The sequence below is a fragment of the Natator depressus genome, chromosome 5 (assembly GCF_965152275.1).
Source record: "Natator depressus isolate rNatDep1 chromosome 5, rNatDep2.hap1, whole genome shotgun sequence".
Classification (NCBI taxonomy): domain Eukaryota; kingdom Metazoa; phylum Chordata; order Testudines; family Cheloniidae; genus Natator; species Natator depressus.
The window spans coordinates 118498419-118521069 of NC_134238.1; the positions used below are offsets into that span (position 1 = coordinate 118498419).

Here is a 22651-nt window from a genome sequence, read left to right on the forward strand (position 1 = left end):
TACCTTATAGACATAACTGTCATTTGGATGGATCACAAAATACACATCTGTCTTCTTCCAAGGATGTTCCTTTGCAAAGCTTAAAACTTTGTCAATCATAATATCTGCCACTTCATCATTTGGCAAATTTAACACTCCAGTCCCAATTGCAGGGAAGGAAATTGAGGGAAGCTGATACTCCTGAATCTTAAGCAAACATCTTGACATTGCAGTTTTTAGTCCCTGCAGAAAAAAAAAGAGTTTTTAGACCTCACTTTACTTTTTGACCTGAAAAAGAGAAGTGAAAATCCACTGTAACTGAACATTACCTTGCGTGAATCACTGCTGCTTTGTGAGGACCATACTATGTGGAGCACAGACTTGCAGGCAAGATTGTATCCTTTTGTCAATATGAATTTCTCACAATATGGAGGAAGTTTTTGTAACTCAAACAGAAATTCCTTCTGAAGAGATAGGCCTGCTTTTTCCAGAATTGATCTTGAAATGTTTCCTCTTGAGAGATCATCATTCATGACCACAGAATTAACAATAACTGCAGTCTGGAAGAAAAGAACACAAGATCTCAGTATATTTCACTTCAGCTAAATGCATATTTTACCTGCACTGCAGTTAGATCCCCACTTCAAATGTACCTGTGCAGCTGGTGAAGTTTTTCCTTATTAAAAACACCATCCCATCCAGACACTCCCCCTTTTAAGGTACATCTTCACTACATGCTTCTTTCGGCAGTGTGTAGAACACACACCAGCATACCCCCTGCCCCACCTGGGTATAACTAGCAGTGTTGCTGGTGAGGCATGTAGAGTAAAAAACATAGTTGAAGCCTGTGGATATGTACACAAGTATATCCCTTACATGCTTTCTACTCACCCAAGCTGTGCCTCCCTGTCTACACTGGTATTTTTATCTGCTGAAACTTTCCCCCTCTGTCTCCCCCTGCCAGAGACTTTCATTGACAGGAGTAGCTACACACCGCAGCAGGCGGTGGAAACAACAGGCTTTTTGGTGTGGCGCACAGCTACACGTAGCCTACATGCCACTGACAATGGTGCATAATATAGATGTAGCCTTAGAGTAGTAAGCTCTGCCAGCCACACTAATAGTCCTCGCCATCTTGTGTACTCAGGAGGAATTGCAAAATTATGGCTGCCTTCTGTGCAGGAGCACTGTGGGAGGATGGAAATCCCTGAGCTTTCTCCTTCTGCCCATCACGTACTCCCTAGGGCTGGTATAATTTGGAACTGAATTTGAGAAATGCAAAACTTTTGCTTATAGTATTTTGACCACAGAAATAATGAGTTGAACCTTAGCTTGATTGTTTAAGAGTAATTAAAAATACAAGGCTCTGGGCTACACACATTCAGTTGCTCGGAAGGAATGTAACTTTTTATAGTCAGTTGGTAGAATTTCTCCCCCATCGACCAAAGATCATAATTGCTGCCCTTTATTTCCACATCTATAAAAACAAACTTCATAAGGAGTCAAGATGTTTCTTTAACACACAAGGTATGGAACATTTTGTAAAATACAGTATTTGTTAGAAACAAACTATCATTAAAGCTTTGATGCAGCTTCCAGTCTAATCACCCTTTCTGGTTTGCCCACAACTAGGATTGCCATATTTTTTACCAGATTTTCCAGTTATAATAAGTGAAATAAGTCTATTTAAATCACATGCTGGTTAAAGATGATATTTACATTGTTTTTAGAAAATATCTTCAACTGTTGCAGTATAAGCTGAATGCCTCAATAGTGAGAGAGGAGCATTCGTCCCATTCCTGAAAAAAAAGCAGGATCATAGAATCATAGGACTGAAAGGGACCTCGAGAGGTCATCTAGTTCAGTCCCCTGCACTCATGGCAGAATTAAGTATTATCTAGACCAGGGAAGGCCGACCTGAGCCTGAGAAGGAGCCAGAATATACCAATGTACATTGCCAAAGAGCCACAGTAATACATCAGCAGCCCTGCATCAGCTCCCCGCGCCTCCCGCCCACCGGCAGCTCCACTGATCAGTGCCTCCTACTCCCTCCCACACCTCCCCATCACCTGTTTTGTGGCATGCAGGAGGCTCGGGAGGCGGAAGGAGGAGTGAGGGCATGGCAGGCTCAGGGGAGGGGACGGGAAGGGGTGGAGTGGGGGCAAGGCCTGTGGCAGAGCCAGGGGTTGAGCAGTGAGCACCCCCTGGCACATTGGAAAATTGGTGCCTGTAGCTCCAGCCCTGGAGTCGGTGCCTATACAAGGAGCTGCATATTAACTTCTTAAGAGCCGCATGTGGCTCCGGAGCCACAGGTTGGCCACCCCTGATCTAGACCATCCCTGACAGGTGTTTGTCTAACCTGCTCTTAAAAATCTCCAATGATGGAGATTCCACAACCTCCCTCGGCAATTTATTCCAGTGCTTAACCACCCTGACAGTTAGGAATTTTTTCCTAATGCCCAACCTAAACCCCCTTTTCTGCAATTTAAGCCCATTGCTGCTTGTCCTATCCTCAGAGGTTAAGAAGAACAATTTTCTCCCTCCTCCTTGAAACAACCTTTTATGTACTTGAAAACTGTTATCATATCCCCTCTCATTCTTCTCTTTTCCAGACTAAACAAACCCAGTTTTTTCAATCTTCCCTCATAGGTCATGTTTTCTAGACCTTTAATCATTTTTGTTGCTCTTCTCTGGACTTTCTCCAATTTGTCCACATCTTTCCTGAAATGTGGCGTCCAGAACAGGACACAATATTCCAGTTGAGGCCTAATCAGTGCAGAGTAGAGCGGAAGAATTACATCTCGTGTCTTGCTTACAACATTCCTGCATGATGTGATAGGAGCTAGGAGAGTAAACTTCTAGGGGATACATGAAAAAAAAGTTAACTATTAAAATATTATATTAAAAAAGTAAATGTTAACATAACTTTATTGTATTGACTGTCCTATCTGTTGTTTTCTCCTATTCTCTCATAACAGGGCTCACTCACACTTTTCATAACTCAGTAGTATTATTATAAGAAGAGATCTGGGTATATAATGTATTGGTCCACTGATTCTAATGTTGGGTGGCTAAAGGCAAAAGGACAAGATGCACGTTTACTGGATCAATACAACATGCCTTCTAATCTCCTTGTGTCCAATCCTGCAAGGTGCAGGGATGCAACGCCATAGTCAGCACTTCACAAGATCAGGGCCTTCATGTGCCATTGGAAAGACTTACTTGCTGATCTTCAATGTGTCCTCTTATGATGTGTAGGCAGAGACCATTGATTGTGATGGAATCTGGAAGCTGGTTCGCTGAAGCTGGTGGAGTCTCCTGAAGTGCGTTGATGTCACTCCTGCCCAGCAACTCTTCACAGGCCTTTCTCATTGCTGTAGCTGTGGATTCAGCAATGTTCACCAAGTGGATTTCTTTGAACCAGCCAAATAATGGAGCCAGCTCAACAAAATTCTTTATAGTCCGTATCATCACATGAGCACATAAATCTAGTGGGAAGCCAAAAATTCCTGAGCTCACTGCAGGGATTGCAACAGACTTTATATTATTCTCTGGAGTATTAACATATTTCAGGACATTTATAATGGCTGTCTCAAGCAAGTGACAACATCTCTCACTTTCATTTGCAGACCATCTTGGACCTACTGTGTGGATAACTTTCTTACAAGAAAGCCTGCCTCCGCCTGTCACTGCTATCTGGCCAATGGTGAGAGTTCCATGGCGCTCAATGTAACGTTTACTCCTTTGCTTAATTTCTGGCCCACCAGCTTTCACCAGGGCAAGAGCAAGGCCACCAATATGGTGCAGATGTTCATGGGCTACATTCACCAAAGCATCAGCATTATGTCTTGTCATATCATCCATCCAAACAGATATCTCAATTCCTTCCTTCAGGCTTTTCCTGTATACTTCAAGGGGACATCTTATAGTCTTAAAGAGAGACATGCAACCAAACTTCTTTTCAATGAGGTCACGTAGACAGCTCTCTCTTCTCATAAGGATTTCATAAACATCTTTACTGATGGGAATTGTTAAATTCTCCTCTGTATCCTTGCTGGACACTAGATAATAAAACAATTTGAAGAGAAATGTAGTAATCCAATGAAAAAACATTTTTAATACAGACTATATTTTAAAGCTTTCGATCATTTTTTAAATTGAGTTGGGATGATAAAGGAAAATTACTTACTGATCATTCCTTTTGTCATAGTCTTCTCTTCTCCTATTCTACCTTAGAGACACAGCAAGGACAGACAGTTTTTGGCTCCCTTTACCAGTAAAGCAAGGAGGCAAAGGCCTTACGAGTGAGAGCTTCCTTATAGAAGCCCCAGTCTGGCCCCATTCTTGCCCATGTCAGCTGCCATGACTAACTCTCCTCTTAACCCAGCCAGGCCAATTCTTTGTCTCCTACATCAAAGTGCAGCCTATGAGGACTCTGTTGTATGGGCCAGTTTACAACTTACACCCTCACCTTTGTTCCAATCAGATGCCATTCTCTGACTTCCCAGGAGAAACTCTTGTTCCTTCCTCTGTCCATGTGGACTTCCTGTCTGGACTCTGGGATGAACCCATTATCCCATCCTTCCAGGCCTTTTCTCTTTCCCTCCCTCCTTCCAATCCTATCCAAATCACCACTGATGTGAATTTCAGAGACGTGGGAAGCCCATTTTGATTGTGAAGAACAGAAAAGGCTAAGCATCAATATTCTGGAGCTGCCAGATATTCACCTCATCCTACAAACCTGTGAACACTTCGTTTTCCAGTCCCATGTTCTGACCCAATAAGCTCACTCTTTAGTTCTGCAGCTTCTCAGAGGCCCTTCCTTTTTGCCCACAGCAGAGAGTCCACATTCTCCCTACAAGTTTTAACTTTAAGTAGCGCTGCAGGAGAAGAAAATGGGCCACCATCTCACCGTTTCACATAAGCCACCAAACAGCTTTCAGATCAACATTTTTTTTTAATCACAACCCACTGGGAGTGAATCTCAACTAGCAACGTAGAACTGCAAAGGTCTTTATACCATTACAAATCCCCTGAGTTACATAATCCTCTGTATTAGTAGATTTCTATAGAACTACACACAGGAGATCTCTTGTTAACTTGTTTGTGTAAATCCTTACAATTTGCATGAGTTTACCATACTTTTCAGCTGAGCTACAGTATCTAGTTCCCCTCTCAGTTATAGTCTAAAAATAGACTGTTGTGCATCTCATTGTCACTCAGGTGCATTGAATTTAAGCTGTTTTTCATCCAGGCATTTTTTCTTTAGCATACCTGTACTGTACTTTTTCAGGTGTGGGGAAATCATGTAAAACTAATTAAGCATAAAATTGACATCCTCGTCCAGGTTGTACATTTTGGTTTGCTTTTAACTAAACCATGTGCATGCTTTCAAGTGTACTTATTTTAGCTGCAGTGAAATTTCAGTTCAAAGAAGAAGGGAATAAATTCATAAATTCTAATTTGCTCCATAAAGTGAAAAGAAAGCTTACCTGAATCGTAATCCTCCTTAGTGGTCTCTGGTGGTGAGAGTCTGGCTTCATAATTCACATGGCTTGATTCCAAAGAAAATACATCTGAATCACTCTGTTTTAAGAGTGAGGAACTAGCTTCTCTCTCTGTTCCCACATTTTTCAGAAAAGGAAGGTACTGCTGACCACTTATATTATGGTCTGTCTCAAAGCAACTGACCTGTCCACAGTAAGACAGCAAAGATGTTAACATGCTTTGCCTCTCACTTGATCTCAAAGGAGAACAAGGCTCATTTTTGTAATAATTTAAGGACTGACTTGGGCTGTTCTGTATGTTGTCAAGCAATTCTGAATACTGATAATCTCCTTGAATATTGGAAAGCAAAGACTTGGAAAATGAAGCCTGAGGAAAGGTCATGTTGAAGCAGCTCCATTGTTCTTGGGGTGATATGGTTTTCTTGGGTGATTTTGGAGGAATGGAAGAATTTAGGTTGTACAAAGAAGTGATGTCACAAAAATGCTGAAATGAAAGGAACAGACTTAAGGAATGTTTATGGTACAATTCAACACTATACAATCCAAATATGAAAAAAAGTTAAATTAGTTTTCAAGATCTTAAGATATAGATATATTTATCTGTCTGCCAAAAAGAAAAAGTTACCATTTCTCTGGTGGCCTTTCTGCGCTAACGGGGGCATGGAGTATTTCATGCTGTGAGAAGATTTAATGGACAGGGGAGAACCAGATGAAAAGAAGAAAGTGTAAAAGGAAAAAGGTGAGGAAACATTTCATTGTAAAAAGCCCCAAAATTAAGATTAACATTAAAGTAAACATAGGCTCTAGGTCAGGAGTGGGCAAACTTTTTGGCCCGAAGGTCACATCTGGGTATGGAAATTGTATGGCAGGCCATGAATGCTCACAAAATTGGGGGTTGGGGTGCGGGAGGATACTCTGGGCTGGGACCAAGGGGTTCGGAGGGTGGGAGAGGGATCAGGGGTTGGGGCGTGGGAGGGTGTCAGGGGTGCAGGCCTACACGGAGGCGCAGCCAGGCAGCTCTATGCGCTCCTTGTCCTCAGGTGCCATCCCTGCAGCTCCCATTGGCCCACAATGGGAGCTGTGGGGGTGGTGCTTGGGATGGGGGCAGCGAGCGGAGCCCCCTGGCTGCCCCTACGCATAGGAGCCAGAGAGGAGACATGCTGCTGCTTCCAGGAGCTGCATGGAGTGGGGCAAGGTCCTGACCCCTCTCCCCGGAGGGAGCGCCGGAGCAGGGCAAGCCCTGGACTCCGCTCCGCAGCGGGAGCTAGAGGGCCGAATTAAAACTTCTGGAGGGCCAGATGCGGCCCCCGGGCCATAGTTTGCCCATCCCTGCTCTAGGTAATAAAAGACACCTTGTTCTGAACACTCCAGAGAAAACGTTGATGGCTGGGGTATACACTGCCCCTCTTGAGTAACACTTTTAGAAGCCTCCAACACTGCTGTAAAGGGGACCCAACTCAATGGTTAAATATTAGTATATATGTCAATTCAGATATGAATAAAAAATACTCTAAAGCAATAAGGACTAATGCAGCTGGCAAGCAATGAAAAAAATATAATAACTTGGTTATCTGATTAGTTTTTAAAATATTAGAAAATATAAACATATAACCTCAGAAACCCTTATTTATTAAACAGACAGCTGGACTGCTAGTAAAATATATAAATTCACTATGTCCAACCTTTAAAACTTTTTCTGGAACCTCAGGCAGGAGTTCCTGAAGTTGGTCAAAAGTTGCCAACAACAGCCACTTCAGTGAAGACCCCTTCTTTAGCAGGAGCTGAGCTACTAGAGGGTTTATACATGGAAAAGTAAGCAAGTACTTCTCTGCCTGGGGGGGAAAAAAGTCACTGTCAGCTTCCAAAATGATCCATTTGGGACATTCAGCTTGCTCTGTCGTTAGAAGGCAAAGAGAATATCATCTTTATATAATCTCTGGACATAGAATCTGTCACAGAACCACAATTCTGAGCAGGCAGGCCTTGTATACACCACCTAAACATCTATAAATAGAATATCTTTCTAGTGGGGAACAAATTATGCACAACTGTATGGTAAGAAAGGTGTACAGGAAGATGAAAGTAACAGCTCTATACCTAAGGTTGACAACAATGATCCATTTAATCTGGATTTTCAACACACACTCCAAATTTACTTACTTTGGACCCAAAAAGTCACATGTTTACTCTCAGGTTAGAATAGATTTTTTTCGCCCCAAGTTCAAGGGAAACTGCCCAAGCTGTGTGTTGTACTCTACATAAGGCCCTTCGTTTTCAGGTTTTATTTGGCTTAAAAAGTTCTGGGAATTTAGGGGGAAGCGAGGGGTGCCCAGTACGCATGGGCGGCAGCAGTTGGGAGGTCTGGGCTGCCAAGATCCAGCTGCCTGCCCATCTTGCTCCCCAACTAAACAGAAGTAGATGGGCCGCGCTGAAGGCCTGGAATCAGGAGGTGGCTCTGCCTGGCAGGGAAAGCAAATGGGGACTATCACCCAGCTCCCCTGCCAATCATGCTCCCCCACTACACACTGGGCTACCTGGCAGGGAGCCACCTGATAGGGGAGCCCCTTCCTCGGCTGCAGGGGCTCAGCTCCTTTCCCATCTTGTCATCTCACTTCCCCATGCAGATAGGCTGATCCAGCATGTAAATATCTATTCATCAATTATCTGATGAGTAAATAAACAAACTTTTACTATCTTGGGCTCCATACTGCAAGCACGGGACTAGTCCCATTGACTTTAATGGGATAAAATACATGCTTATAGTTAAGCATGTGCTTAACTGCTATGTTGGCTTGGAATCTAAGTGTTCAGAACCCTGCAGGATTCAGCCATTGTTCTGTAATCTGGCCCAGTTTAGTTAGCTTTTAGAATTTGGTGCACAGGATTACAGTGTCACAATAAACAGGATGAGTCTTTTCCAGCCGAGATATTCAGATTGATTTGCTCCCTGGGATATTTTACTGCCTCTTAACACCGAGGGTGAATCCCTCTTCCAGCACAGCTGCCCCTGAAAGCACTGGGGAATGAAAATTGCATCTACTTGTGCCTGTATGGATGATTCAGGCCCATTGTGTTTATATTTGACAACAAAACAATAGAAAACTGGAATAATGAAAACAACCTAGCATTTTAAATTGCTTACAAACAGTAAAAGAACTGCTACACTTAGCACAAAGACAAACAAACCTCAGATGGCAAGATAGAAAGCCAGGATTTGTCCAACCATTCATGAGGATTTGTCTTAGAAGACATCAAAGTGTTGTCAGAAATCTGACGAATTAACAATGCTGTCTCTTCAACCCCTGGCACAAGAGCTACCTAAAATAATTTAAAATACTTTAGCTCAAAGGTTATACTTATACATTGGTCTGCAGCAGGCAAGAAACTAGAAAACTTAAAGATGATCCTGAAACCAAAGGCCCATAGTCATTAAAATTGCGCCATGCAAGTGATATGAAGGGCTGTAGCCTCCATCTTCAGCCCTACACACTGGCTCTGGATTACTCAAACTCTATGTAGGTAAAATTAATTTCACTACAACACCTTTTAGATATGATCAAGTATGTAGCTATAACAATACTCCCTTTCAAAAAAGGTAATTCTTGTGAGCCTAAATTTGATATGTTATAGTAAAGTTGTAATAAGTTCCAGGAATTCAGGATATTTAGCATTTTGAATGCCTAAGTAATTTTCTAGTGAATTACTGAACATACACATTGAATTGTACAAGGACAGACTTTCAGATATGTCATTTCCCTATAGCTAATTTGACTAGGATAACTTTGCAGCAGATTTTAATGTATATGTGACAGTAAATCACCTTATCTTTGCAATTTATTTTATGCATTTATATCAGCTAGTCACACATACCAACCTGATGAATCACAAAAACTTTCCCCTCTTTTTTTAATTTCTACTACTAATTTCTACTACTATTTTTAATGGATAAAATTTCTTCTGAGTACACTTAGTACATCCCTCTGCCCCAATTATAAAGTTTGCTGGTGTAATGACACCTGTAGAGAAAGCTTTTTTTTCTCTTTTAAAACAATAGATTTGTCTCTGAAGAATCTTGTAAATCACCTTCTTTAGTATCTTTTTACAAACAGTGACATTAACTTTGACTTGTGAGTCAAAATGTAAGCCACACCACACTACAAAAACTAAGATAATACAGCTGGGTTCAGATACACAATAATGGATTGATAGAATTATGTTTTCTGAGTATTATGACCTCTAGTGGTAAAACACAGCTATTTCTGATTCTTAGTATGAGCCCTATTCAATGTCCATTGAAGTCAATCCGAGCCTCATCCAATAGCAGTGATCACGCTCCTACATCTCATTTTAATCAGGTATTTAAATTTAAAATATTTCATAAGTTTCATTTTGAGTACATGCTTTATCAAATGTTTTGGTAATGGCATAGAGGTGGTTTTATGATACTGAAGGTAAAAGTAGACTTATAGACATCTTTACTAAAGAAATTACCTTCACTTCAAAGTCTTCTGATTTCTGTGAAAATGGAACCAAAGCAGCATAAATTAAGGATAGATGATGCAGAGTCTTTCCTGTGAGGCTGTACCTGAAACAGAGTTGCATTATACTCACTATAAATACACTATACAAGGGGCAGCTTTAGCTTAGGTTCAATTGCACCTACAGAAATCATGAAACTAAGGGTGCCGAACCTGAGTGGCACTGTGACCCTGTGTGCCATGTCATAACACCTGGAGTGGGGCACCAGGCCCAGGCCCAGACCTACAGGACTGGGTTGTTGCTGTGGGGTGAGTGAGGGGCAGGCTTGCTCGCCAGGCCATCACCCCTACCTCCGGGGTTCTCACCTCTGCACCAGGCTGTGGGTATTTATTGGTTTATTATCCAATATTATGCTTCCTAATTTTGTTCTTACCAGTATTGTTGAAATAATACATAAATAATAGATCATGCTCTCTTTTGTATTTATTTTTTGTTTTGTTTCATACTGCAATTACACTAGAGTTATTCGCAAAAAGAAAAGGAGTACTTGTGGCACTTTAGAGACTAACCAATTTATTTGAGCATAAGCTTTCGTGAGCTACACCTCACTTCATTGGATGCAGGAGGTTGCATCCGCCCCTGCACTATACATTACAGATATTTGATAGCTGCATATAATATTTTCAAAATGACAGACAAATTCTTCTGAGACTATGTAGTTTGCCAGCCAGAATTCTGAATATTAACTACAGCTCTGTGAACATTAATTAATAAATAGCTCTGCAAGGAGCAACCAGAATGCAGCTGAATCACTCGATAGGAGAGGCTGCATTGTGAGGGAGAAAAATGATGTCAGTCTTCAGTGCACAGTCAGTGCTATGAGGCAACAGCACTGGAAGGGAACCCAGTTAATAAGAGAAAGAGCCCAAAGAGAAGGTAGCCAGTGCAGGGAGAATGTACTGCTTACCACTAGCTTACAGGAGAAGGCTTATGGGAAGAAAACGGTGATTACATGAGACAGCAGAATCAGAGATTCAGGAACTACTTATGAACGAGGCAGAGCTTCTGGAGCAAAAGCAGAAGGGTCACTGGAAATGATTGACAGATTTGGAGAATACATGCATAGCTGCCAGGCAGGATATAATGCTGATGCCATGATTAACGGACATGTACTGGTAGGACATTAGTTTATTGTAGTGCATTACAATGTGCGGTTCCAATGGTTACTGTTGTCAAGCCAGTATTGTCTCCAGATATGTTGATTTTCCCTTTTTTAATATCAAAGGATGCTGATCTAAGTATTAACTGCTTAGAAAAGTAAATTTCTTTTTAAAACTGAATGGTTTATCTCTTGAACATGACCAAAAATAATTTAAAAACTCAAAATACCCTGTTTTGACCCTTTAGGGTACCAAGAAATTAATTGCCATGTAAATCAGTCTACTGAGTCCCAAGATAAAAGTATGGCAACACAGAAATTGAGTGACAAGTCCAATGCAAACTAGAAACACACTGGAAGTTGAATATGTCGCTATTTATATTGTTGTAAAAGCAGTGCATGATTTGCAATTAAATTTTAACATTTTGTTAACTTACTTAGTTCTAGTAAATCATTTTGCATAGTGACAACTCTGCTTTATAATACCATGCTAGTAGAATGAATGTTTAACTTACTCTGAATTCAGTCTCTCTCTGGAATACAAAATGATCCAACAGCAACTGTATTGGAGTGATAGTGCCATCAGTCTTAATATGATATTATCAGAGGATTTCTCATAATTCAGTTCTTCCAAAGTCTACAGCAAAATTAGCACAAAAAAGGTAAAAAAATTGAATATATTTACAAGGCTGCTGTAAGATTTAAAATGTGCATCGCTATAATGTAAACTTTACAGTTGAGAAGGAGCCTTATTAAGTGGATAAAGCTCACTGGACTGGAAGCCAGGAAATCTAGATTCTGTTCGGACTTTTATTCTGTGTGAATTTTGGCAAGTCAATTGACCTCACCATGCCTCAGTTTCCCCTTTTGTAAAATGGGGATATTTATGTACCGCACAGGTTTGTTCTTAGGCTTACAGAGAACTATAAAAGTGCAAATTATTATTATTAATCTTTACCTTTATCAACCTATACGTATTACACTATGGATGTACTGGATTTATAAAGTACAATGTGGCTAAATACTACGCTGTAGGAGGGTGAAGATGTGTTCTGTTTTCAATATTAATATATGATTTTATACTCAATTTATCTTGCAATATCAGTTTTTCTAGCTGTAGAGTTTCAGTCGTACACTGACTACATGAACAGACATAAGGAATTTTAATAACAAAGTGCATATGATCATGTTCAGTTGTTCAGACCGTAGTGCAGGGCAAAGTTTTCTCTAAATAAGTATGTATATCTTGTTTACATGAAAGGAATTAACATGCATATCAATGAGAGGATATAGTCATGTATAACTTGAATTGTTCACTACATATTTTCAGTTATACAACCCCTTTTTCAAGTGTGGGGTCTTTAATAATAAATATTCTCAAAATCACTTCAGGGATTTTAGAACAGAACTGATGACAGGGATAATGCAGGTCAACTTTGCAGGTATTCTGTTATCAAGCATAAGTGTAGAAAGATGTAATACAAGATCAATCAGTAAATACCTCAATGACGTAAACAGAATTTTGGATTCATTCAACTATGGAATAACTTCTGGGATGAGAAGCTATTAGGATCTGAAACTGTCATCTCAAGGAGCGGGTTAAGAGGAACAACAAAAATGGCTAGATGACTGAAGAGACTGGCTTACAAGGAAAGATTAAGGGAGGTAACTGAGTGTGGAATTTGACCATGTTGGTCTAATTTTGTACCTCAATAATTATGGCAGTGCGTTCATCTATTGTTATCACGATGTATCGATCTGTACCTCCAAAGAGCTGTAATGATTCACTGCAACTTCTCTCAACAAAAGTAATATTGTACCTACAGAATTCACAAACTGTCAGTAAATTTCATTTAAGTGAAATGATGAAATCTTCCTAAAAGGAGAGGAATGTTGTTGTGAAGTCCTTTTATTTAATTCTCCAACTCCAATTATATGGATTTTTAATTTCTTGATCTATCTCCTGAACCCCCCAACTATACTTCAATTAAGACATATATATTCAAAGGTCAAAAATCAATATAGTGAGACTTAAATATTTCAATATTTATTCTGTTAGGTTTAATTCCACATTCATTTAATATTACCTTGATGTACTGCCACAGTCTGCACAGGAGGTTGCAGTTTCATGAAACAACATTATGTAATGCAGAGACTGATGTTTATAAGTCAGCAAAACATTCTGATGTTGAGATTTGCAGTGTAGCAAAGTCAATCCTTTTAACTTCTTGTTGAGAAGCTATAGCTGTATTACATTACCTCTGACAACTAAAAAAGATTTTAGCAACCTGCTACCCTGATTATTAGCCATTCCTTCCTCATTTAGGGCCATATCCCTCCTCTCTACCACTGTGCAGCACAGAGAGTCTGAAAGGAGTGAAATTCCCCTCTAGTGGCCCTCAAATTGCCAGAGTGAGGGAAGTGAACCAAAATAGCATCCACACTCCTTGTGTTAGTGAAAGACCCTTTGAATGCACACCACCTGCTCAGGGCTCTGAGAGAGTCAGTTGATTAGAGGGGGAGCCACTCTATGGGGCATCATCCTCAGCAAACACAAGGGAGCTAAAACTGACCCTGCCAGCATTAAGTCACACAAGAAACTTGCACCTTTTCTGATATCCAGTGGAAAAAATGTATGTGTCCAGATATTATCTGTACACTCAGAGGCATTGTGACTGGTGACCTGCTGTGAAATTCCAGAATTCTTTGCTGATCCATTCAATGGTTCCCCAATTCCAGGAAAATTTAGGTAAAAAGCACTGACTGGGTCTCTGGCTACTCTGCCCACAGTCAGTCTGTTGGGATCCGGGAGATGGGCAGGCAGAGCTCAGTGCTAAGAAGAACTCATTAAGTAAATTATTAAATTTTTAAATACTGAAATTAAAAATGTTGGGTTTGGACTGTTACATTGTTATTAAGAACAAGCTAGAAACTGTTTTGTCATTCTTCTTCATTGTGCCTCACGGTTAGTATCAAACCCGGCAATGCTCTTCAGCAAGATGCCACCACTAGCACTAGGCTTAAAAGGGCAAATTGTAATTAAACACTTCACAGAAACACACTTCACAATTTTTTTCCATAATGAAAAGTGCTGTTTACTCTGTGAACTTTTAGATTGTTGGGGAAAACAAAATGGATACAGACAGGTTTCAGAGTAACAGCCGTGTTAGTCTGTATCCACAAAAAGAAAAGGAGTACTTGTGGCACCTTAGAGACTTAACAAATTTATTAGAGCATAAGCTTTCGTGAGCTACAGCTCACTTCATTGGATGCATGCAGTGTATCTCACGACAGCTTATGCTCTAATAAATTTGTTAGTCTCTAAGGTGCCACAAGTACTCCTTTTCTTTTTAAAATGGATACTGTTTCTGTTAAGGAGAATAACAACACACCTGTGCAGTGCACTATTTTCAAACCTTCAGAATTTTGTTATTGTTATAAAGGTATTTAAAGAAATTGAAGGCGCTAGTACTCATTCAAGATTATGTAAATACCAAGTTGAGTCACAGAGTTTAGGAACATAAGAATGGCTATACTGGGTCAGACCAAAGGTCCATCTAGCCCAGTATCCTGTCTTCTGACAGTGGCCAATGCCAGGTGCCCCAGAGGGAATGAACAGAGCAGGTAATCATCAAGTGATCCATTCCCTGTCGCTCATTCCCAGCTTCTGGCAAACAGAGGCTAGGGACGCCATCCCTGCTCATCCTGGCTAATAGCAATTGATGGACCAATCCTCCATGAATTTATCTAGTTCTTTTTTTAATTTAAAGTAGAAGGGACCACCAGATGATACAGTCTGACCTCCTGTATATCACAGGCCACTAAACACCTCCCCACTAATCACCCACCAAGACAACAACCAGAATTAGACCAAATTATAACAGCCCTCAGGAGACTAAACTCTTTGCATGCCACAGGGCGAGAATACAAAGTTTGAACATCCAAAACAGTTTTTGACTTTGCTAACTTTTAAAATAGCATTAGAAAAATTGGTAGCATCAGAAAAATGGAACATTTTTGTCTTCTCATATTTAGCCCCAGTCTACACTAGGACTTTAGGTTGAATTTAGCAGCATTAAATCGATGTAAACCTGCACCCGTCCACACGATGAAGCCCTTTATTTCGACTTAAAGGGCTCTTAAAATCGATTTCCTTACTCCACCCCTGACAAGTGGATTAGCGCTTAAATCCGCTTTGCCGGCTCGAATTTGGGGTACTGTGGACACAATTTGACGGTATTGGCCTCCGGGAGCTATCCCAGAATGCTCCATTGTGACCGCTCTGGACAGCACTCTCAACTCAGATGCACTGGCCAGGTAGACAGGAAAAGAACCGTGAACTTTTGAATCTCATTTCCTGTTTGGCCAGCATGGCAAGCTGCAGGTGACCATGCAGAGCTCATCAGCAGAGGTGACCATGATGGAGTCCCAGAATCGCAAAAGAGCTCCAGCATGGACCGAACGGGAGGTACGGGATCTGATCGCTGTATGGGGAGAGGAATCCGTGCTATCAGAACTCCGTTCCAGTTTTCGAAATGCCAAAACCTGTGTCAAAATCTCCCAGGGCATGAAGGACAGAGGCCATAACAGGGACCCGAAGCAGTGCCGCGTGAAACTGAAGGAGCTGAGGCAAGCCTACCAGAAAACCAGAGAGGCAAACGGCCGCTCCGGGTCAGAGCCCCAAACATGCCGCTTCTATGATGAGCTGCATGCCATTTTAGGGGGTTCAGCCACCACTACCCCAGCCGTGTTGTTTGGAGATGGAGGCAATGGAGATGGAGGCAATACAGAAGCAGGTTTTGGGGACGAAGAAGATGATGATGATGATGAGGTTGTAGATAGCTCACAGCAAGCAAGCGGAGAAACCGGTTTTCCCGACAGCCAGGAACTGTTTCTCACCCTGGACCTGGAGCCAGTACCCCCCGAACCCACCCAAGGCTGCCTCCTGGACCCAGCAGGAGGAGAAGGGACCTCCGGTGAGTGTACCTTTTAAAACACTATACATGGTTTAAAAGCAAGCATGTCAAAGGATTACTTTGCCCTGGCATTCGCGGCTCTCCTGGATGTACTCCCAAAGCCTTTGCAAAAGGTTTCTGGGGAGGGCAGCCTTATTGCGTCCTTCATGGTAGGACACTTTACCACTCCAGGCCAGTAATACGTACTCGGGAATCATTGTACAACAAAGCATTGCAGTGTATGTTTGCTGGCGTTCAAACAACATCCGTTCTTTATCTCTCTGTGTTATCCTCAGGAGAGTGAGATATAATTCATGGTCACCTGTTGAAATAGAGTGCTTTTCTTCAGGGGACACTCAGAGGAGCCCATTCCTGCTGGGCCGTTTGCCTGTGGCTAAACAGAAATGTTCCCCGCTGTTAGCCACAGGGAGGGGGGAGGTTTGAGGGGGTAGCCACGCGGTGGGGGGAGGCAAAATGCAACCTTGTAACGAAAGCACATGTGCTATGTATGTAATGTTAACAGCAAGGTTTACCCTGAAAGAGTGTAGCCACTGTTTTATAAAATGTGTCTTTTTAAATACCGCTGTCCCTTTTTTTTTCTCCACCAGCTGCATGTGTTTCAATGATCACAGGATCTTCTCCTTCCCAGAGACTAGTGAAGATTAGAAAGAAAAAAAAAACGCACTCGAGATGAAACGTTCTCCGAGCTCATGCTGTCCTCCCACACTGACAGAGCACAGACGAATGCGTGGAGGCAAATAATGTCAGAGTGCAGGAAAGCACAAAATGACCGGGAGGAGAGGTGGCGGGCTGAAGAGAGTAAGTGGCGGGCTGAAGAGAGTAAGTGGTGGGCTGAAGACAGGGCTGAAGCTCAAATGTGGCGGCAGCGTGATGAGGAGGCAGGATTCAATGCTGAGGCTGCTGGAGGACCAAACCAGTATGCTCCAGTGTATGGTTGAGCTGCAGCAAAGGCAGCTGGAGCACAGACTGCCACTACAGCCCCTGTGTAACCAACCGCCCTCCTCCCCAAGTTCCACAGCCTCCACACCCAGACGCCCAAGAACGCGGTGGGGGGGCCACCGGCCAACCAGCCACTCCGCCACAGAGGATTGCCCAAAAAAAAGAAGGCTGGCATTCAATAAATTTTAAAGTTGTAAAACTTTTAAAGTGCTGTGTGGCATTTTCCTTCCCTCCTCCACCACCCCTCCTGGGCTACCTTGGTAGTCATCCCCCTATTTGTGTTATGAATGAATAAAGAATGCATGAATGTGAAGCAACAATGACTTTATTGCCTCTGCAAGCGGTGATCGAAGGGAGGAGGGGAGGGTGGTTAGCTTACAGGGAAGTAGAGTGAACCAAGGGGCGGGGGGTTTCATCAAGGAGAAACAAAGAGAACTTTCACACCGTAGCCTGGCCAGTCATGAAACTGGTTTTCAAAGCTTCTCTGATGCGTACCGCGCCCTCCTGTGCTCTTCTAACCGCCCTGGTGTCTGACTGCGCGTAACCAGCAGCCAGGCGATTTGCCTCAACCTCCCACCCCTCCATAAACGTCTCCCCCTTACTCTCACAGATATTGTGGAGCACAGAGCAAGCAGTAATAACAGTGGGAATATTGGTTTAGCTGAGGTCTAAGCGAGTCAGTAAACTGCGCCAGCGCGCCTTTAAACGTCCAAATGCACATTCTACCACCATTCTGCACTTGCTCAGCCTGTAGTTGAACAGCTCCTGACTACTGTCCAGGCTGCCTGTGTACGGCTTCATGAGCCATGGCATTAAGGGGTAGGCTGGGTCCCCAAGGATACATATAGGCATTTCAACATCCCCAACAGTTATTTTCTGGTCTGGGAATAAAGTCCCTTCCTGCAGCTTTTGAAACAGACCAGAGTTCCTGAAGATGCGAGCGTCATGTACCTTTCCCGGCCATCCCACGTTGATGTTGGTGAAACGTCCCTTGTGATCCACCAGAGCTTGCAGCACTACTGAAAAGTACCCCTTGCGGTTTATGTACTCGGCGGCTTGGTGCTCCGGTGCCAAGATAGGGATATGGGTTCCGTCTATGGCCCCACCACAGTTAGGGAATCCCATTGCAGCAAAGCCATCCACTATGACCTGCACATTTCCCAGGGTCACTACCCTTGATATCAGCAGATCTTTGATTGCGTGGGCTACTTGCATCACAGCAGCCCCAACAGTAGATTTGCCCACTCCAAATTGATTCCCAACTGACCGGTAGCTGTCTGGTGTTGCAAGCTTCCACAGGGCTATCGCCACTCGCTTCTCAACTGTGAGGGCTGCTCTCATCTTGGTATTCATGCGCTTCAGGGCAGGGGAAAGCAAGTCACAAAGTTCCATGAAAGTGCCCTTACGCATACGAAAGTTTCGCAGCCACTGGGAATCGTCCCAGACCTGCAACACTATGCGGTCCCACCAGTCTGTGCTTGTTTCCCGAGCCCAGAATCGGCGTTCCACAGCCTGAACCTGCCCCATTAGCACCATGATGCATGCATTGGCAGGGCCCATGCTTTCAGAGAAATCTGTGTCCATGTCCTGATCACTCACGTGACCGCGCTGACGTCGCCTCCTCGCCCGGTATCGCTTTGCCAGGTTCTGGTGCTGCATATACTGCTGGATAATGCATGTGGTGTTTAATGTGCTCCTAATTGCCAAAGTGAGCTGAGCGGCCTCCATGCTTGCCTTGGGATGGCGTCCGCACAGAAAAAAGGCGCGGAACGATTGTCTGCCATTGCTCTGACGGAGGGAGGGGCGACTGACGACACGGCTTACAGGGTTGGCTTCAGGGAGCTAAAATCAACAAAGGGGGTGGCTTTACATCAAGGAGTATTTCAGGCAGGACTTCACGGAGGGTTCCAATAAGAAATGGTGCACCTAAGTTCTTGTTCTTATTGGAACAAGGAGGTTAGCCTGGCCTCTGATTGATACATGGCTAGATTTACCTCGCTGCACCTTCTCTGTGAGTGACTGCAGTGTGACCTAGAGGAATGAGTCCCCTAGACGGGGGAGGAGGCAAATGAGTACAAAACTGTGGCGGTTCAATGACAAGACAGAACACAGCTTTTAGCAAGCAAGCAGGCTGGTCTCTGCTAACGGGCTTCTCCCTGTCAGCTTTCCACCTTCCCCTTTATTCTCTCTCTCCCCCCGCGCATTACATTCTCCAACAGATAAAAGGAATACACTGGCTTTTACATCTTTGGCTGGCAGCAGACGGTGCAGAAGGACTGCATGCCATCCACATCTCATGGCTGCTCAGCAGAAGATGGTGCAGTAGGACTGCTAGCCATCCTCATCTCTTGCCTGCCCAGCAGAAGATGATGCAATAGGACTGCTAGCAATCCATATCGCCTGCCTGCTCACCATAAGACGGTTCAATAGGACTGACTGCAGGACTAAAGAGAATGACCTGGTCAAGTCACTCCAAATTTAGTCCCTGCGCCCATGTCTGCCCAGGCGCTCCCAGCCGACGTGGCCAGGAGCACCTCAGACATGACGAGGACGGCTACCAGTCGTACTGTACCGTCTGCTGCCAGAAGGCAATGGGTTGCTGCTACTGTGTTGCAATGCCGTACCGCGTCTGCCAGCACCCAGGAGACATACGGTGACGGTTACCTGAGTGGGCTCCATGCTTGCCGTGGTATGGCGTCTGCACAGGTAACTCAGGAAAAAAGGCGTGAAACGATTGTCTGCCCTTGCTTTCATGGAGGGAGGGAGGGAAGGGGGGCCTGACGATATGTACCCAGAACCACCCGTGACAATGTTTTAGCCCCATCAGGCATTGGGATCTCAACCCAGAATTCCAATGGGCAGCGGAGACTGCGGGAACTGTGGGATAGCTATCCACAGTGCAACGCTCCGGAAGTCGACTCTAGCCTCGGTACTGTGGAAGCACTCCGCCGAGTTAATGCACTTAATGCACTTAGAGCATTTTCTGTGGGGACACACACACTCGAATATATAAAACCGATTTCTAAAAAACCGACTTCTATAAATTCGACCTTATTCCATAGTGTAGACATACCCTGAGGGTAGTCCTGGTAATTAACAACAACAACAAAAAAAAAGACAAGCAAAATACTTTTATGAAAACTTTTTAAAAAAATATTAGTCCTAGGCAGCACTCAAGCATAACATATTTCAGCTCAAAGGTGATTTTCGGAGAACGTTGTGGGACTGAAATAAGAATTTGGAATAAAAGTGCTATTTCACTATTAACATCTCTTATATCAATATCAGTAGGCCACATTCTGCTCTGATTCACACCCATGTAACACCACTGACTTCAATGAGCCATGAATGTGATTGTCAAATTTGTCTTGTCGTCTTCACTATAATGCTAACACGGTAATTGCTCAGTGGAGAGATAGCCTCATCAATCAACGATATGAAAAGTGCATTGGAAATACCTAAAATAAATAGAATTGATTAAATTCAGGGGCCTCATTTCAGAAAAATTCTAGGGGAAGAAAAGTTGTGTCAGCATATAGAACATTATATGTGATTATATTATATCCTGAAAAGTCAGTGGGGAGGGCCAAAGGGGAGCATACAGACCTATGAAAAATCAGGAGGCAAACACCAGACTGGTGGAAGGGCAACTGCCCACGTTGTCCCATAGCAAATGAGGCCCCTAATTAAATTGACAGATGGATGCATCAGTAATCACGTCAATTTCACTTACTTGGATTCTAGAAGCTGAAGGATTTCCGGTGCGTTAAGAAGTCCTTCAGATGTCAGAAACACATACGGAATTTGCACCTCCAGAAGGAAGCGGCCAAAATTTTCACCTGAAACATTTTCAGATTTAAAGATAAATAATGTAACAGCTTCACAAAACAGGGAATATAAGAGGTGATACTTTTAGGTATTCAAATGGACATATCTTTTTGAAAATGTAGACTATATATATCTTCATTAAAAATATTTCTGTTTAATTTTCTTCTTGTGCGAGTAGTTTCAGATTCTAGAAGGCCCTTCCTAGTTTTGTCTTGTATTCCCCCAGAATTGAAGCAAGGCTCCCACTGCATGAACACTGGATACAGCCTCTATCAATGTTGAACTACCAGATATTCAAAGAGGTTCTCTCAGGAGCTCAATGTGATTCACTCCTTATCTTTGCCAGGATTGGGCTCAAATCCAAAACTTCTTCCTATCTTACTCTTGTTATGTACATAATTCAAGAGACGATCTAGCTCAATATGCTTAGCTTTAGCCATTATTATTATTATTATTCTCTCTCTCTTTTATGGGCACATACTTATAAACATTTTAGAGAATACAAATCCCTTTTTCAGGTGCAAGACCAACCTTTCATTTGAATTCTAGGAGGCATTTACTTACTCACTACAAGTGTTTCTGGAAGAGTGGTTTTAAAAGTTACGTAAGTAATATTCAAATTTTTGCACGGCTCATTCCAGCAGGAGTTCTCTGTATAATCATACTCCACCACTAATGAGAAAAGTGTCCAAGGAAAGTCAGCTCCAATGTGCTGATTATGTACAATAACACAGGAACATCTACTCAGACTGAAAGAGAAATATCCAGAAAATTATCTTTCAGCCTGATTACTCCCAGTACAAAATAAAAACTCGTAAATGTGTAAACTTGAATAGACAGTGTCAGTTGTTTAAAGGATAATTTAAAAACTGAGTTTATCCTTTCTGTATTAGAAAATTTTAATTATTTTTATTAAATACTTCACTAACTCCAGTTATCTGCATTAGGTCTTCATATTATCTGCTATCACCTTTCATTTCAGGCATGAGCTAACAAGTTAGGAGAGTTTCTACAACCTCAACTGGAAAGGGGTAGGGGATCTTGTAAATTAGCTTTTCATGTTGCATCATCAGTATTATTACAGTGCCCATCTATATCTCTTTTTTTCCCTGGGGATTCTTCACATCACTGATTTCAGTAGGACTACTCATACTTAAAGTTACTACTTAACTACTGATTTGGATTGGGCCAGAATGTTCATCACCTTACAGAATGAAACACATAGGCCCAAATCATGAAATACTTACCCAAGCCTTCAGCAAAACTCACTTTGAAATTAACAGGAGTTTCTCTGAAGTTAATTTTGATTAAGGATTGTAAGATTTGGGCCACAAAAATTATGAATTATACTCACCTGCTTACAACATTGTGCTCTAACAAAACTCCCCTTTTCTCAGGATTCAAAACCATGGCTTTTAAACCTGTTTAAAAAGAATTAAACATCAATTAAAGAGACTGGACCAGATCTTCTGCAGGTGTAAATTGACATATAGTGATAAACAGCAAACATGGGCTGAATCAGGAAATTATAACCTGAGGGGTGCAGCCTTGATGACAGTGCTGTACCTGAGGTAGTCATCAATAATCTCGCGTTTCACTAGGAAGACAAGTTGTGACCCTGCCCATACTGAAAGCCTTGTATATTTAGGCCCAGGATGGGGTAAATTATGGACTCCTGTTGATAAGTCAAAAGCAGTCATGTTGCTTAGCTAAATAATGTTTCTAATTAACTTAAAATGGGAGAACAGTGGGTTTTTTTTCCCCTGGCATTTTAAAATTTTATA

At 42.4% G+C, this 22651-nt stretch overlaps 1 protein-coding gene across 1 annotated transcript in view; it reads right to left on the minus strand.

The window, feature by feature from the left end:
- SHOC1 (shortage in chiasmata 1) overlaps positions 1–22651 on the minus strand; it is a 63954-nt gene that overhangs the window by 12223 nt on the left and 29080 nt on the right. Inside the window, exons 12-23 of the mRNA XM_074953515.1 lie at positions 22222–22288; positions 21432–21616; positions 20773–20917; positions 12833–12944; positions 11640–11761; positions 9978–10071; positions 8673–8804; positions 7169–7318; positions 5472–5970; positions 3202–4040; positions 309–539; positions 4–222 (exon numbers count right to left, since the gene is read on the minus strand). Coding sequence (XP_074809616.1) covers positions 4–222; positions 309–539; positions 3202–4040; positions 5472–5970; positions 7169–7318; positions 8673–8804; positions 9978–10071; positions 11640–11761; positions 12833–12944; positions 20773–20917; positions 21432–21616; positions 22222–22288 — 2795 coding nt within the window. The remainder of the gene's footprint in view (positions 1–3; positions 223–308; positions 540–3201; positions 4041–5471; positions 5971–7168; positions 7319–8672; positions 8805–9977; positions 10072–11639; positions 11762–12832; positions 12945–20772; positions 20918–21431; positions 21617–22221; positions 22289–22651) is intronic.